This window comes from Hydra vulgaris, chromosome 09, assembly GCF_038396675.1.
Source record: "Hydra vulgaris chromosome 09, alternate assembly HydraT2T_AEP".
Lineage (NCBI taxonomy): Eukaryota > Metazoa > Cnidaria > Hydrozoa > Anthoathecata > Hydridae > Hydra > Hydra vulgaris.
This window is the reverse complement of record NC_088928.1, coordinates 63,057,451-63,076,737: the sequence shown is the minus strand read 5'-3', so window position 1 is coordinate 63,076,737 and position 19,287 is coordinate 63,057,451. Positions and strand designations below refer to the sequence as shown.

General features: G+C 26.6%; 1 protein-coding gene across 2 annotated transcripts in view; it reads right to left on the bottom strand.

Annotated features, from left to right (window-relative positions):
* The window catches only part of LOC100199007 (dynein axonemal assembly factor 10), a 42,103-nt gene that overhangs the window by 7,749 nt on the left and 15,067 nt on the right, over positions 1-19,287 (bottom strand). Inside the window, exons 3-6 of one of the 2 annotated variants that reach the window (XM_065806300.1) lie at positions 11,997-12,127; positions 9,166-9,267; positions 7,838-7,953; positions 5,906-6,040 (exon numbers count right to left, since the gene is read on the bottom strand). In XM_065806300.1, coding sequence (XP_065662372.1) covers positions 5,906-6,040; positions 7,838-7,953; positions 9,166-9,267; positions 11,997-12,127 — 484 coding nt within the window. The remainder of the gene's footprint in view (positions 1-5,905; positions 6,041-7,837; positions 7,954-9,165; positions 9,268-11,996; positions 12,128-19,287) is intronic. The other variant, XM_065806301.1, reaches the window with a different exon arrangement.

The window sequence follows — 19,287 nt, the reverse complement described above, 5'->3', positions numbered from 1 at the left end:
ACATGTACTAACTTTGTGTTTTGACAACGCAGGTGTAATTGAAATATTACACAACATTGATGTCACTAATATAACTTATTTATAATTAAAAATTTTTTTTTTCCAAATTTAAATTTTCAAATGCTCAGAGTCCTGGTCACTAAGGAATTTAATAGAAATAAATTATCAATATAAATAAAACAAAAATTAAATAAGTTTTTAAAATTAGACAACTAAAATTTTTCCCATTTTGTCAACCTACTGGCCCACTGTGCTTAGAGGAGTAAGTGGGGGAGAGGAGGCGTTGCTGGGTGCAATCAATCCCCTTTTTATTTTATATTTAAATATAAGATTTTTTGCAAATCCGGCCACAGCTGTGGCAAAATTATTAGATTTAGCAGGGGTTGATAATCGGGGCTAGAAAAAAATTTATAATAATTTATACATTATAATCTTACTATTTATTAAATACTGGCATATATTTATATACTTTTGAACTCTAATTTACTTCGAATTTACTTCGAAGGTTAGAAGCAACCACTATTCTTTTTTTTTTTTTCTTAACATCTTCGCTTCCAACAAACCTGCAAGCAACCACTATTAGAGTTGGAGGTTACTGGAAGAGAAAGGATGAAGTTTATAGAGCAAGATAACAATTGACAGACTTAACTTAAAAGATTGCAAATTGTATGAATCAGGAAAGCAAGATGAAGGAAGTGAAACTGATATTCGAGGGAACAGTCACAGTAAAAGAATGAGACTTAACTGAATGATGAGTAACATAAGAGTAAATTTTAGTAGATGGCACAAGAGACGCTAGCTCTTTAAAGCAGTGTCCATTATAGTATTTGTAGAAAAAAGAAAGAGAAGCAACATCATGACAATGTGATAATGGTTGGAGGTCAGCTGCAAGAGTGGGTCCAACTTTGTTTACAATGCGTTTTTGCACCTTGTCTAAAAGAGAAAGGGCATCATTAGTAGATCTGCACCAGATATGGCAACAGTATTCCTCACAAGGACAGATTTGAGATTTATAGAGATAAAGAATAGAGACCAAAGTAAGAAAGTGTTGAGCACGATAAAGAGATGCAACCTTAGCATATGCTAATTTTGAAATGAATTTGATATATGGTTTCCAAGAAACCATATATTCAACCTTATAACAATGGGAGAGTGGCTCAACCTTGGCAGGTCTAACTACATTTAAGAGTAAGAGGGTTGTGATTTGTCATTATAGGAATGCCAACAATATTGCAATATTTTTTGCAGTTAAGAAGTGAGTTTTTTAATCTAACAAAAATTGTAGATTTTAAGCCCAGACTTAAAATTCATAAGACACTGCAAGCCTTTGACTGTTACAGAAGAAAAGTCAGATTAAAAACTGGCTGCTTGTTTTAAGTTTGCAAATCAAAAAAAAAAAGGACTTTTTATCAAGACAAGAGTATAAGGTTATAAGGTTGAAGAGTATAAAGTTAAACTGTCAGGAAATAGAATCACTTTAGATGTAAAATTTTCATGAAGATTGTTATTGTTGGTAAGAAACAATTCAGGAGTAAAGATAAAACCTTGCGGTACTCTTAAAGTTACTCGAAATGAAGAGAGTCTTCAAGTATAACTATAATACTGCAGTTAGAAATTATTTAAATCTGCTCAAGATGGTGAAAAATGTGGAGGAGAATGAGACTAAAAATGTGGAGGAGAATGAGACTAAAAATGTGGAGGAGAATGAGACTAAAAATGTGGAGGAGAATGACTAAAAATCGAAAAGAAAGAATAAAAGCTTCCAAACTTTTATTCCAGAAGAATTCCAATGTTTTGCAAAAGCTTCCAAGATACACATTTATGCATGCATAAAACATAAACATATATGCTTGCTATTTATATATGCATAATTAGATGCTGGCATATAATATCCTTACATAATTATACACACACATATCCTTACATATTTATATATTTATATATATTTATATGGTCTAGTATTTGCTAAAAGAGAAGATGATCAGGTGGATGTGTGGTGTGACTCTAACAAGACAAGGAGGCATAGTCTTAGACAGATAAGAAAAAAATGTAGTATCAAACAATGTTTGTTAGAGAAGACTAAAGATTTAGGTATCAGCATGTAGAAAGGTTGCAGCTTCAGGAGAAAATGGTTGTGGTAGAAGTAAAAAAACCTGAAAAGAGCGCTTTACATATTGTATAAATGAGCTTTAGTTAAGAAAAGAAAATGCTCTAGATTGTTTATACTAAAGAAACAGCATAAAAGAGGAAGGCTAAAGCATGATGATGATGATGATGATAACAATGATAATATTTTTAAGAATCATTCTTGAAAATATGCAAACGAATCATTCTTGAAAATATATTTTGAAATTTTTACTTGTGCATATGAATTATTTTTGAAAATGTAGCTTGGCTAAGTTAAGTCTAATTTCCTGAAAATTGATGAAGAAAATTTTGGAGGAAGAATCAATAATGGACTAAATTATTATTATTCTATTTTTAATCAATTTGTTACTAAAGTAATTACAAATAATCAGCTTTAGAAAAAACTCATTTTCAACAGCTTCTCATGGTAAGAGGTCGTCTATAAATTACGTCACTCTTTAGGGGGCAAGGGGGAGAGGTTAGACGATTTGTTACGAGGTGAATGGGGAGGGGGTCAATGATTTTGTGATGCAACATTTTTTTTTCTAAAAAGTCTGAAGACTGACCAAACTACAACACTCAGTTGATGTCTCTGCATGTTGATTTTGATCTACATTGTAAAATCAACTGCGCCTAAATCTTACTTAGTCGATGTACACACTCTGTTAACAGAGTAGTTACAGCCTGTTAACAAACTGTTACAGCCGTATATGCAACACGTTGTGCCTATGGTTGTAACAGTCTATGTACATTGTAACAGTCTATGTGCATACTACGCCTACGTTGTAACATACATAAACCAACTGTAACATAAACCATACTTAAACCAACTGTAACATAAACCATACTTAAACCAACTGTAACATAAACCATACTTAAACCAACTGTAACATAAACCATACTTATGTATGTTACAACTAGGTTGTAACATACATAAACCAACATACATAAACCAACATACATAAACCAACCCTAACAAATATACTAAGCCTATGTTGTAACAGTCTATGTGCAGTGCACATTCTGCGCTTTTATTTTATATGGTCCAAATACAAAACTTTATTTAGTTGGAGAACGAAAGTATGCAGCACAAAAAAAACAACCTTTGCACACTAACTCAAAGAAATAAAAAACTTCACCAAGAGATAATCCTCAATTCCTCGGTTTACTAGCCTGAAGCGGAATCTACTCAGCCACGCTAACCTGACTAATAGTGAGAAAATTATACTTATAAAATAACAATTTAGCATGTTTATATCGGAAAAATAGCTATTTAAAATTGGGATGATGTTTAGGATAGCAATGTTAATTTATACAATTTTACACAGAACTATTGGGGTGAAAAAAAGCATTAAATAAACTGTAAAGTACTAATTAACTAAAAAAAACTAACAAAGTTATAGACATTATCATATTTAAAATCATTAAAAAAAAAATCTTTTAGGGGGAGGTAGGGGGTTACAAAATTATTGCATAATATTGGGGGGGATGGGGGTCAATAAAATGTTATGATGGGTTATGAGGGGGAGGGGAAGAGAGGGGTCAAAAAATGTCAAAATATGCTTATTAGATTTGCTAGCCGTCACAGATATCTACAACCTATGACGGCTTTCAAAAAGTTATTTCACATTTTCCCCAGTAAAAGAAACAAATTGTATAAACTAATTTTTACGTAAAATGATTATTTTTTCTTTAACAATCATAATGAAAATGAATGCTATTGATAAAGTTAAAATAAGAATACTTATCAAGTTTACATTTATTAATAATAACCTGATTTACTTTAACAATTGTTTAGCAAAAATAAAATTTTTATAAATTGAATTACAAATCCTAAATATTTAGAATAAATATTATTTAATTTAAAAATAGCATAAAAAATAAATAAAAAAATGGTTAAACAACCAAAAAATCTAAAAAGTAGTTGATTTTAGGCCTCCCCTTCCAAATTGTTTAACCCCGTGATAACAATTTCTTCACAACATACATAAGATTTTGGACCACTTACTAATAGTTTAACCTCTGATAACAATTTCTCCACAATATACACAAGACAAATAAATTACCAACCAACCCTAAACTTTAAAAAACTTTTGGTTGAAACTGGCAAAAGGTTTTTAACTCATGTTTGTTCATTTGCATTCAATACGATCAACCACAATATTATTTTTGTCAATGTAAGAAAAAAACTAGAAATCTAAAAATTGGCTCCTTACTTAAACAACAGAATTTTTTTTCCACTCAATTACAAAACCAATTTTTAGTAAGACAGTAAATCAAGAAGGAGCATTAAGAACATCGGTACATAGATCAACTAATATAGTGAGAACATGCTAGGGAGTTGTTGCTACATCAAGAAGATTTGGGTTTAAGTAGAGATAAGTCTTTTTTATCTTTTTATTCTTTTGCAAAAAAAACCAAAGGGGATTTAAGTTGACAAAAAAATTAGCAAATGTATATTTATGACATTTTAAAACATAAATCCATGTAAAATATTTTTAACAAAATAAGTAAAAAACAAAAAAGATACCATGCTCCACCTTAATCATCAACAAATTCAAAAATGATCTTAATTTAGCTTGTAATTATCATGAGATGCCAAAAGATGTTATTTAGAGATGTATAAGCAAATGGCAACACAATTTAAACAACAAAGTTAGAATAGCATTGGGAGCTTTTTGCCATAAACCTGTTTTATCTGAATAATGTGCATAATGTGAATGTTAAATACCATAAAAAAACTCACCAAGTTTATTTTAAAAATTTAAAAACTCATTAAGTTGATGTCAAATACCATAAAAAAACTCACTAAGTTGATGTCAAATACCATAAGAAAAATTAAAAAATACATAATAAAAAAAAAGAGAGAAAGATATGTTGACTTTTTTTGATACTTACTAAAAACGGTGTCAAGCGGTTGTGTAGTGGACAGAAAACTTATTAATTGGGAAATGAAATGAATAACAAAAAAAAAAGTATCAATCTGAGTATGTGCTGCTGCATAATTAAACTCCTTATCAACAAGACATACCTGTAAAGTAATCCACAACTGGATGTAAAAAAAAAAAAAATTTGCTATTCATCTACAGTGACAATTACTACAAAAAAAGCTCAAACAAAAATATGTTCATCAAAACCATGTTTTGGATCTAATGTAACAACAGACCCTTATTTGACCGCTTGATTGCATTCCATTACTGCCATCACAAAACTCAAACTTTATGATTTTATTGATATTGCTGTCAACATCAACTGCATGTAAAGCAGAAATACTACTACTTGCAAAAAAAGATCCTGGTTGGAAAGATGGTTTCAAAATCATATTTGATTTGTGCCAGGTATACATATTTTAAGAATTCTAAACAATTTCCACATATTTGTAAATAAAACAAAAAAAGAATAAGAATAAATGCACCAAAGACATAATAAAAAAAAAAAAACTTTTATAATATTGATATAACCATAATTTTGCAACTGAACTTTCTTTGTTTATGTGACACGATGATCACAAAAAGTGACCAATGGAGCGGTCCAGGAAAGTCCACTGTGAACTTTCTTTGCAGTTTTTTGTAAGTTAAAACCAGATTTATTATTGACTCAAATTCTCAAATTATTAACTATCATTTTTGTTCTTATGAGGTAGTGGTGTGCTGGTAGAGGGCTAAATTTAAACCCACTTGATTCTCCATGTAGCTTTAAAGTTAAAAAAAACATTTGACATTAAACATTGATAATATCTATATTTAGATACTATTAATGCAATCAAATAAGAATTTACCGTTTGACACAATGATGCATATCCTTTTGTTGCATGATATGTCCTTAAATCAAAAACATGAAATTTTGACTCTAATGTTGTTGCAACCAACTTGTTCATAACAATATCTTTTCTATCAAACTCCAAACCGCACACCTTAAAATATAAATTTTGTTTGAAACATGTTTTTTTGTAGAAAGATACAGTTTTTTTGTAGAAAGATAGCAATTGTATAAGAGATGTGTTAAAATAGCATGAGAAAGATATGATATGAAAACATAATTGAGATAAGATACAAGTGAGATAAGATATAAGTAAGATAAGATATAAGTGAGATAAGATATAAGTGAGATAAGATATAAGTGAGATGATATGTATAAAAAACTTTTATTCTATAAACAAAAAATTAAACTACATTAAATTTAAACAAAATATGAAACACAGAAAATAAATAAATAAAAAATAAAAGTTAGAAGTTTTTATGACACCACTGTTTCAGGCAGTAGAGCTTTCTAAGCAAGAAGTATCATATATGCAAGGTAGTAGTAGAGTTTTCTAAGCAAGAAGTATCAACTTCAACCCATGTTTTAGAAGAAAAAAAAGTTAAACAAATTTAAGTAGTTAAATATCAATATCTGCAGTAGACAAGCGAATGAAGAAAATTGAAAATATTATATTGCTAATTATCTGCTCTTGAGCAATATCACGGCAGCATCTTTTTGTTAAATCAAAATCATTTGTTATTAATCTTTAAGAGGTACTGGATGTTATTATAGAATCACTTATCAATGGATATGCTATCTTGTTGGTCCTCTTGGATGCCACCAAGGCTGTAAATTGTGTCTAGCATACTTCAACTTAATATGGCTGGCTATGGTTACTATAACAAAATATTAGCCTGTTTTAAAGACTTTCTTAAAACTTTGTGTTCCCAGGGCTCTGTCGTCACACCATTGCAATTCTTATTTTTATTAACAATATGCCAGAATTAGTCAGAAATTTTTGTTAACTGTTCAATGACAGTCAACTGGTGGCCAAATTAAAAAGTGTTCTTAACTTTGTCCATGTCGAGGCTGACAATATATAGAGCAAATTGTTTAGAGTGGTTTTTCAAATGGCATATTTTCAGACAGATTGAATTTAAGCATCAACAAATGTAAAGTTTCAAAGTTTCACAGCTGATTATTGTATCTTAATTGCTCTCTATATATGTTAACAATTGTATTCATTACTCTCTATACATGGTGGACAATTATAGTCATTAAGAGAATGGCTTTAATAGAAGCCAATTTCTTCATAAATGCAATTACCACAAAAGCTTCTTGGAACTTATTTAAGTACCCTGCGCTAATGTAGTGATCAAATGGAATAAACACCACCAAAGATTAATTCTGATTTAGGTATTCTCAGGAAAACATTTAAAAAATGGAATGTGTATGTTTTTTAAACTCTAAACAGCTTAAATTTGCCCTATGCTTAAACTCTGTACACCAGTTAATGACCATTCCTCAGGAATCACATTAAAGAGCTTGAACAGGTACAAAATTATGTTACTAGGTTAATGCAAGAGCACAGAGATTGGGTTATAAACAACCCCTGTCTAAATTAGGTTCTGAATGAAAACGAAAAAGTAACTCAGTTATATAAGATTAAGTTTCTAAAAACTTCAATACAGTTAAATGGCAAAAATTTAAGACAGCATAGTGCTAAACATAGAGTCCATAGAAAGATTACCAGGGATTCAGGTACTCTTACAGCTACAATTTTGTTGTTATCTTAAAGTTGGTCGATCAATTCAAAAGTAGCTTAAACCATATAGAAATGTTCAATTGTTTGTTGGTCTTTTATAGCAAGGTCAGATTCCAAGCTTTTGGAAATTTCTAACTTTTATTTTAGATTTAAATTGATAATAATAAAAATTTTAATAAAATTAAATTATTACAAAAAAATTACCCCATTTTTAAGGTTTGTTTCCCATTTCAAAGACATTGTTCGAAGATCAAACAATTTAACATCCCCATTATCATATCCTGCTGCCACCATTCTTTCACTTTGGTTATACGAGTGACCTATAAACGAAAACGAAAAATTTTTAAAACAAAAACAGAAATATAAATATCCTACTATAAATAAATATAGATATGAATTCCTCTAAAACTAAAAAATCTATTGGATTCGAGCAGACAAAATGTTTTTCTTCTCATTGGTTTCAAGTCAAGTATCACTTTAATTTTTTATTTGTCTCTCTACTTTACTTTACTCCTGATACAATTCTATATCTTTAACATCTTTTATTATCCTTGTATGGAATACTTTCGTCATATTTGTGTTGGTTCTTCTAACAATGCATATTCTTTTCTAGACAAGGTCTTGAAAAAAGCACTGTCAGAAGAACCAAAAAGTATGCAAATGTAGTTTGATCTGCTCTAGATGTCAAGTTGGTGCATTTGGTTGCATCTCTTTTCTACAAATAATAACATGGCTGTTGTTCAAGCAAGCTATCATTTCTTATTCCACTAACCAAAATACAATCTTGTGTGACCTGTCAGTAAAGTCACATTATTTTGCTGCAACTGTTTATTCATGCTCAAAAAATGGTATTCATAACTTTTTTTCCATTAACATCAATAGTTTGGAATTCTCTCTCATCTTCATGTTTTCTTGAATTTTACAACTTTTAAATTGATAAGTAACTTAAATAGTAAATGCTTGCAGCCTTATTGAAAATTTTTATCTTTATAACTTTTAGGTTTTTTGTATTTCTTTTTTCTATTTTTATTCTTTCTATATTTTAAAAAACCTTTTAAAAGCAGGTTTTGTATTTAGAGGTTTATTTTTTCGCTGACTCTAGTCATCTAGACTTTTTTTAATTTTATTTCTCAGAGTTGCGAACATACAAAGTTTTATCAAGACTTTATAAGAAAAAGTTAGTTTATGCTCTCATAAACATAATGATATAGGGAAACAGTGATCTTTTATAACTGTTTCCCAATTTTTCCATATAACTTTTAAAACCTGCTTTTGATTTCCATTTAACTTTTAAATCCAGTGAGATTATATAAAAGCTCATATTTTATTTTTACAATATTTAAAATAACCTTGTTTACTGGATCTTAAAATATAGAAAATAAAACAAATACATAAATACACATCCAAATAAATATGACCTTACTAATATTAATTATGATACATATCTATTAAGGTAGCCTTTGATGCACTTTTCAAAGAAACCCTTTTATGAACTTAAAATTTTACAAATATCAGTATAAAAATATATTTACCAAATGCAACGCACCAACAGTCTCTTTTAGCTTCACCAGGGTTAGGTTCTATATTGGCAACAGGTACATCTTTTTGGCGAGGATCCCAAACTTTAACAGACCCTAAAGACAAAAGATTAAAATTATTATTTCCATTTAAAAATGCTCTAGTTTATTTTATTTTTTACTTTATTTATTAAAATACACAATATAATGAACTAAGCATCATCAGTAAACTTTTAAAGTTTCTCCTCTCACATATCAATGTTTTGATATGCCAGAAGGAACTCTCTCCTACCTAATGTTTTCCTGACTCATACAACTTACACCTTTGCTTTTTTACAATATTTTTTGTTTTTTAGTAACTCTTAAACTTATATTAGTAGCTTGCAGTTTTGTCCTGAATTTAAAATATAGGTGTTTTATTTAATGAAATGTTGTCTTGATTTTGTCCTGAATTTAAAATAAATATATATGTTACATTTAATGAAAAAAGCATAGTTTTAACAAAAAATTGAATTTGCTATTGAAGGTGATACATAATCTACTAAACAACAAACCACAACATTGAACTATTAACAATAGATTCAATGAAAGCACTATTGCTTCAGACAAATCTATAAATTTAATTAAATATGAGATCTTGAGTTCTATAGAAATTCAAAAGGATATAAATTAATAAAAATCAATTGATCTGAAAGGTTAAAAGGTCATATTTCTGTATTTAAGTAAAACTGCAAAACAACTTCTTAAAATTCCAGCAAAAAATGTACTAGATGAACATGTTTTAGCACAGCACAAGATATATTTTGTGCAGCAAGGTCACACCAAGCCAACCAATAGTTTTAAATTGCAATCTTGATATATATGCAAAGTTATCAGAATTTTGAATGAACTCAATAACATAAAAAAATGTTTAAAATAAGGTTGTTTACTCTGGTTTTGATAAAATTTGATTTAACCATTAAAAACAACAACAAAGATTGCAAATCAAGTATATATATATATATATCTATATATATATATATATATATATATATATATATATATATATATATATATATATATATATAATTTAGGCAACATCTTTAATAGTATGTGTAATAATATTATAAGCATTAAAACATCATATACGGTATAATACTATTTATTTCTTTTTTAAGTAATATTTCGGCTCATATAGTGAGAGCCATTATCAAACTAATAAAACCGTTAAAAAAACCGTTTAAAAATTATAATAAATGTAACCAAATGATGTCATTGCAACGTCAGATATTCAACATTTTTTAATTTTACAAAAAATGGTTTCCAATGGCGAGTCATCACCAAATTGCCATTGTCACAATTTAAAAGGTTTTCTTTAAAATGTTGAATATCTGACGTTGCAATGACATCATTTAGTTACGTTTATTATAATTTTTAAACGGTTTTATTAGTTTGATAATGGCTCTCACTATATGAGCCGAAATATTACTTAAAAAAGAAATAAATAGTATGATATAATATATATATATATATATATATATATATATATATATATATATATATATATATACATACATATATATATATATACATACACACAATAGTGCTTAAAAGTTTAACACGCAGCAGAATTAAATTTAGTTTTTTCCATATATTATTTTTTCAGTTGGTAAAGGTTTAAAAAAAAAAGTTTTTCTTCTTTTATTTATCAATTAACTAGAAATAAAATAAGAAAAATTGAAAAAAAATTTGTTTAGGGACATTTTTTTTTTTAAGTACATACATTAACCAGTATTTTAAGTTTTAAAAAAAGCTGCTCATAAGTTTAGCATCCTTAAACCTTTAAGGAGAGCTTTTATAAACTTATTGCAGTAAAAGTTGCATCATAGTAAATTTCTCCTTTTTTAATAAAATATTACAAAAATATATTTAAAGTATTATGTAGTGTTTACAAAGTTTTAATTCAACATGTGAAAATTCAGACATCTATTATTATTTTTATAATCTAGCAAAAATGATGAATTAATATAAAATCTAAAAAAAGTCAAGAAATCAAACAGCATATCATTGGCCTTAAAAAGAAGGTCACCCTAACATTAAAGTATCTTGACTTTTAAAGTTTCACAATCATGTGTAAGTAGAACTATTGTTTAATGAAACTGGTAGTACTGCTAACAAAAAAAGAAAGACAAATATCACTGATAATAATTTTATTTATAGAATTGCCAGAAAAATTCCTAAATACTCAACAAAAGAGATTGCACAAGAATTAAACCTGGCATTTAAAATCAGTTATCAAGACAAACAGTTTATAGAAGACTAATAGGTCGTCTAGATCACCTGACCTGAATCCAATTGAAAATGTTTGGACTGTGTTGGACTGAAAACTTACCAAAGAACCAGTAACTTTAGCTGAAAATCTAAGAGAAAATTTAAAAGAGGTTTTTAATGGTTTGACAGTTAAATATTGTCATAAACTTTGCTGATTCTTTAAGAAGATGTTCATAATGCATAAAAAGTAGAGGTGATCGCATTCCTTATTTAACTTTGAAATTGTTTTAAGGTTCGGCCTTAAAACAATTTCAAAGTTAAATGTGCTAAACTAATGACAAGCTTTTTTTTCTTATTTTATATATGATTAATTTCTTCCAAAAAAATTAATATATTTTTCATTGTTTTTGTTTTTATCTCAATATATTCTGAATGTCCTAAAAAAAATTTTGGGGTAAGAAATAACTAAAAAAAATCTTTTTTTCTATTTTTTAAGTTCTAAAGAAAAAAATTGAATTGCTGCATGCTAACATAACAGTAGTAGTCAATAAATAATAAAAAGTGAAATTCAAAATTAAAACCTCTACACTATATACCATCTCTACTGCCAGTTACAATTTCTGGAGCACCCTCGCCAATTCCAAGACCACCAACTCCATCTATTGAATTTATGATCTCATTATGTCCTTGAACAGAGTAAACAGGAATCGAAGGTGATTCAAGATCCCTAAAATAATTTTCAAACAAAATCAACAATTTTTTAATAAATTTAACAATTTTTACAAGCGAAAATGTCTCAAATTTAAAATTCATCAAAAACCAAAAAAAAATTAAAAATAAACTGTTATCAAACAATAATAAATAGTGGTACTTCTTTCTAATCGAGAATCTTTCTACTTCCTTTTAATTGATTGTTTTAAATATAATTAATGTTTTCACATATTTTAAAATTATTTTTTATTTTCTAGTTGACAAACTTAGTTTATTTTAATGACTTACAACATTGGCAAAGACTTTGGCAAACAAATAATAACTAATTTTATTTAACTAACTTGGGCATGTTAACAAGCAGTTACTCTCTTCTGTCTTCATAACTATAATTAGCCTTCTTTCATTTTTGTATCTTTTACAAATATTTATCACTTTTCAAAGGTGAACACCAGAAAAGCACTCCATATAAAAAATATGCAGTTTAGTTGAAAATATTAGGCCAGATATAGTTGCTACTAATTTGTTCTTGTTTTTCAAATAATTGCAGACAAATATGCTACAATCTTAACATAAAAAACAGAAATGAGTGTTCCTATTACTGAATCTTAAAAGGACTCCCAAGTGCTGAGACAAGTTATGTTTATTTTATAAATAAACATTAGAAAATAAGTTTTGAGTTTATTAAAACTACCAAAACAATTTATTGATTGAAATTTTAACAAAAAACATTTGTTATTTTGCCATCATACTTTTGGTTGAGAGGTTAATGTTAACTCCATGAATCTGCATAGCCTTTCTGTTGTATAAATATCTGGTTTGATTAATAAATGTACTTACCACAGAACTTTTTACACAACTAGATTGGGTTTTCCCCTTTTATAAAAAACGTTTGTACTACATTTTAAACATTTTAGTTCAGCTGGAGACTTAACAAAATAAAAACTGTCATTGAATGGACATTACCACTATTCTACTTTGTTTTATTTTTATTTCCATTAAAATATATCGCTTTCATTTACTGTGAAATTAAATGCATTTTTACTATTTCTTTTTTAATCTTAAAAATTTTTTTTTTTCGGTTTTAAGATTTTATTAGCAGAACTTACTTTTAACAAATATCAGTATGATTTTTAAATCTACTTCTTATTTATAACCTAATATAGCATTTATAGCACTGATATTAGTTTTGTTTTTAAAATAAAAAAAATTTAAGTTAGACTTCTAAAGCATTTACGTATTGATCCTTTTATTTTTATTCAGTTATTATACATTTCATCAAAAAAAAATTTTCATCAAAGGTTTCATATAAAGACCTTAGACCATCAAAAGCTATAGACATGGCCTTAGCTAAATAATGCTTATCTTAAAATGAAGCCAAAAATAAAAAGTTTGCACATAACGCCAATTTGTACCAAAAACATTTTTTGATCATAAGTTTCCTATGCATTTACATTATATTTTCTGATTATCTTCAACTATGGTGCATTCTTGCAGTACATATAACTTCACAGAATGATATAAAACTAGTGCAGATATATCATTTCATGGGCAAGAGTTTGTTTTAAATAATAATTACTTTGACTGCTAAGTTACGTAGAAGTAAAAAATTATAATAATAACAAAAATAATTTTTTTTTAAATGCGTTTAAGTCATTCATAATTACCATTATGAATGACTCAGTGGTATTTTTATTTTGGATTTCTGCAATTTAGGCAAATATTGATAATTATATATGATTTATGTTGATACTTGTTTAAAATGTTTCAACTAATAATTATATATAAATATTATTTGTTGTTTTAAACATAAAAGTTATTCTTTATTAAGTACAAATAAATAATAACCAAGTTAATTCTGGATAACAAAATAAATTTATTTTTTAAAACCAATTCTATACAGTTAGCATAGTTTAGAACTTATTTCTAAACTATGCATATAATTTCACAGAAAAATATAAAACTATGTTATATAATCAAAGAAAGATATAAAACTATGCTATATAGAATGTTATATCTGCACCAGATTTATATCTTTCTATAAAGTTATACGTACTGAAAGAATACACCATACTATATAGCGTAGTTTAGTTTTATGTCTAAATCATTATGTTTACTCCATTGCTATATGTTGATTTTTAATAAAGATGCAAAACATTATTTTTATTTATGAAGTATATTTTATGTTGCAGATTATCTAAAAGATTTATTGTTGCAAAATAAATGGTTTGCTGACATGTGTAAAGGAAACTTTAATCCAATAAAGAATTCAAAATTTGTTCTAAGCATTTTATGCCAGATTTAAATGTTGTTAACGGTTGGAGTTAAGAAGGAAATTCAAAAAGGAGATATACCAAGCATTTTTGATTTCCCAACGAGTTTAGTGAACATAATTATAGCAAGGAAACCTCAAGCAAATAGAAAAATCACAAATAAAAGTGAAAAACAAAATCAAAGCAATAGATGATGCTATTTCTTTTGAAACTACTGTGGAAATTAGACAGTCTCTTTCTTAACTACAGAGCTGGTCTTAGACAGAGCTGAATCATTTTTTGAGAATTTGAAAAAACATCTAGAGTTAACTGATAAATCAGTTAACTCTACTTGTACATACTTTCCACATCCATTTACAAAAAAAATATATATATTTTTATAGAACCTCCACGGATGTTAAAACTGATAAGAAATTCATTAGGTTTGCACAAAATGTTTGATTTTAATAATGAACTGATAAAATAAATCAGTTCATTATTACAAAATTAGTAGCTATTTAAAAAAAGGAAGATTTAGCAACAAAAATTACAAAGAGACATAAATTGGTTTAAAAAAAAGAAAGTAGCTAGCAGCACATACAATAAGTCAAGAAGTTGCAAACACAATAAAATATTTACAAGAAAGTCAGTACTTTATGGATTTTGAATACACCAAAGTCAGAGAAAGATTTGTTTTTGTTATTAATAACATTTTTAATATCTTTTTGACATCTTGACATAACAGAAAGTTGTTAGCTAAGAATTTCAAATCTAGTTTACAACATTATTATAAAAAAACTAATTTCAAAAAAGTAAGAGCCAATAGAGTATTTTATAACACTTAAATGTGCTAAAAATGGAGAACCTTTGCACTTAAGTCAGAGTAATACAGGCTTTGTTGGGATGATTGTAAGCCTGAAATTTTGTATATGAATATAGAATTATTATTTACAAAATTGTGATTATAGTTTTCGGTATATTTAAATTATCTCAAAACTAATTGAAATTTTGTTGTTGTTGCTATAAGAACCATGAAGGATATAATAATAATCCTACAACAAAGCAGTTTTAAGTTTTTTAGGTTCTTAACAGGCTAATTGTATTGACTGGGTACTATCAATATTTTCAGCAATATTCTTCAAAAGTTCTTCAAAAAATATATAAGAAATAAAAACAATTGATCATTAGCTTCTTGAAGATTTTGATAAGGAAAACAAATTGCAATGACCAAGAATATGCTGTAAGTATATTCTGGGTCATTGCAATTTGTTTTCCTTATCGTATAGTTAAAGTCATTCAAAAAGTTTATTATTATATATGAGTGATGTTATTGAATATATTACTGGAATTGTTGCAAAAAAAATTCCAAGTAATATATTCAAGGTTTTAGATTGTGACATAAGCTTAATCTTAACTTAATCACAGATCTTCAACATTGATTTTAAAAAAATGACAGTGCTATTAAACCATACTTAGTTCAACCCTCGAAAGATGTAATTTGCATATGTTAAGTTGCAGATAGTAAAATCAGAATTTTTAAGGAAGAGAAGAGGTTATTTTGAAACAATTTAATGACAAAATTAATTATTAAAACAATTTAATGACAAAATTAACTATTATATTCTATTCAGTATTTGTAGCTCTACTTTTATTGATAACAGAGAACATATGTTAAATAATGATCTAACCTTAGATTATACCACCAAGGAGAGAATATGAATAAATATTGAAAAAAAACTTTGAAGTAAATTAACTAAAAGTATTTTATTCAGTGGTCAATATATACATATATATATATATATATATATATATGTAATTTTTTGTTATTTTTACTATCTATGCAAATCCAGTATACTTAATTAAAGTAAAAAACTTATAGCTTTACAAAATAGTTTTATAGAAACAACTTAGTGATTAGTGTACTAGTGTAGCTTTAACAGAAAATATCCCCACAAAATAAACCCTTTTTTTATAAGAAGAAATTTTCTAAACATTTTATACTAAAGTCCTGCATTATTTGTGCTTTTGTCACAAAGTGACACCATATGCGTAAAAAGTTTGACTTCAACGATTTTTGAAAAAGCTGCGACTATAGTATTTAATAGTCTAGGATAAAGGCATTCTTCTACATAAAAATTAATTGCAAAAAGGAAAACCCAAAGATAAAGTTTATAACTCGAGTTTAAATTATTTGAAAGAAATTCTTTTTATTGATGTCATATATTAACTACAAAAGCGCATTAATCATGCCAGTATTTAAAAAAAAAAAAAAAAATCAAAGAGCCAGAACTTACCTTCTATAAAATTACAAAAATTATAAAGTTTTTTGCTAATATCTTGATAAATAATTTTTTAATTTAAATGAAACTTATTCTTTAAGGATTATTTTTATGAACACAACTTGTCTTGGCACTTGGGGATCACTTTAACAAAGTTATTAGTTCAAATAAGATGTGGCATACTCTAACAATGTTTCAAGATGAAGAGGTAAGACTTAAATGTTCACTAAAAATTAAAAAATTATTTTTTATTGGCATGATTAATGTGCTTTTTGCAATTAATTTTTATGTAGAAGAATGCCTTTATCTTAGACCATTAAATACTATAGTCGCAGCTTTTTCAAAAATCGTATAATTTTGCAATAGATTTCCAGAAATCTGTCTTCTTCTTTTGTAAAACTGATAAATATGAAGCCTAAAAAGGTTTTTTCTAGTCTCTAAATATTCACTGGTATAGACAATACAACAAGAAAAATAAATATAAAAATTAAATAAATAAAATACAAAAGCAGTGTTTAACAACATTTATTCCTTTTTACTTGTAAAAAATGAACTAAGATTACTTATGATCTAAGAAGATTATTTTGAAGATATTAATTTTTTTATTACTAATTTTTAATTCTATTTTACTTATCAACTAAAAACACTTCTGTAACAATAATGGAAACTTTTATTTATCTAAGTTGAGCTTAAGTATTTAACAATAAAAAGTGTTTTGGAAATAAATAAACTATTAGATTCTTTAATTGAAATGTACTTTTTTGCTACTTTGTTTCAGGTATTTAAGTAACAAAGAGCCATCAATCATCATTGCACATCAAATCACCCAGTCCATTGAACCATTTGTTCTTTTTTCATTCTTTTTCTTTTACATTTTGACACATGATTCCAATTTATGAAAAAACACTGTATTTAACAAAATGAGAAATTTACGTTATGATCCTGGTTAACCAATTATTATCATACATTAATGCTAAATAACCTCCAAAAGTGACAGCATAAGGTAGAAATATATTCTGTTGCTTTTTACGTTAAAATATAAAAAAAAAATTTGCTTTTATGTGGGCATGATTATTTTGTATATGAAGCTTACATTGTTACATCATTACATCGTTTGTAATATTCTCTGATAGCAGTGTGAAATATATTTACCTTCTTTGTCAATAAAGTATAACACTAATGGATGTAAAAAATATTGTTGGGTGTTCCAGTGATAATAATGCTTAATTGATCCAAATTTTGTTTTACTTGATTAGGGTACAGTGATTTAGAATGGGCAATAAAAAAATGCACCTGTAGCTTTTCAAAGCAAGATACTTAAAGTTCAATAATAGTTTTTCATACTATTACTAGTAAGATATTGTTTGTAATTTATCTTAAAATGAACTTCATATTCTCCAAATATCTCATACAAACACAAATTTGCCTGGTATTATGTAACTGCCAAGTTATTTTGTACTTTTAGTATTGACCAACTTAAGATGTGAGATGAACAAATTTTTGTCTTTTAATCTTGATTAGAATAAAAAATTCTGTTCTAATCAGGATTAGAATAGAATTTTCTTTTAATAACCACCCATAATTTTATCAAATAACTTGCTTTTTCTACTATTTCATCAAACATTTTCTAAAAAAAACATTAATACAACTTTAAAATTTTCTGGTTAACTTCTTTATCATTTGATTGATGCACCTAACTAATTGTTTGTTTTTTCGATATGATTTGAAGATTTTAAAAAAGATTACAAAAAAATAATTTTTATTTTTATTAAAACCTAAAAACCTGTCTTGTCTTATGACAAGGCTTTTTAAAGAAGTATCAAAACAATGATAATGATAATTTATATAAAGTATTAATGAAAGTTATATATAGTTTTTTTTATTTAGATAATTATGTAATTTTTTATAAATGTTGATTTTTTGAAACAAAAAAAAACAATGTATAAATTTTTAAACAAAGCATGAAATGGTTTTTAATTATTTTAAATATATAATTATTTCCTAGTGTGTATTTGCGTGGAAACTTCTATTTTTAAATTGGTAAAAAAAAACACTATAACTTAAATTAAGTGCAAGTATTTTTAAAACAATCGTTAGAAGTAAATTGTCCCTTTATTTTAAGGGTTTCCCATAATATTTTAAGGGTTTCCTATAATATTTTTTAAACATTAATAAAGATAAAAGATTTAAAGTTTATTATTCCAAATTAAAAACATGATTCAAGTAAACGTTTAAGTTTGTTGAGTTTTATTTTAGTTGAGTTATATTTTAATTTTTTTCTTTTGTTAATATTTCTTTTTTTAAATAAAGTTTTTCTTTTGTTAATATTTCTTTTTTTAAATAAAGTTTTTCTTTTGTTAATATTTCTTTTTTTAAATAAAGTTTTTATTTAGTTATTTTAATTTTTTCTTTAGTTAATATTTCTTTTTTTAAATAAAGTTTTTATTTAGTTATTTTAATTTTTTCTTTTGTTAATATTTCTTTTTTTAAATAAAGTTTTTATTTTGTTATGTCTACGTAAGTTTTTTCAGCGCACTTTTAAATTTTGAAAATATGATAAAAGTCGTAGTCAAATTATTAAAACAAAATATTATTTGCATGGTCATATAATGGAGTGCAAACACATGCCTTCTTGTGAAAGCCTGCAA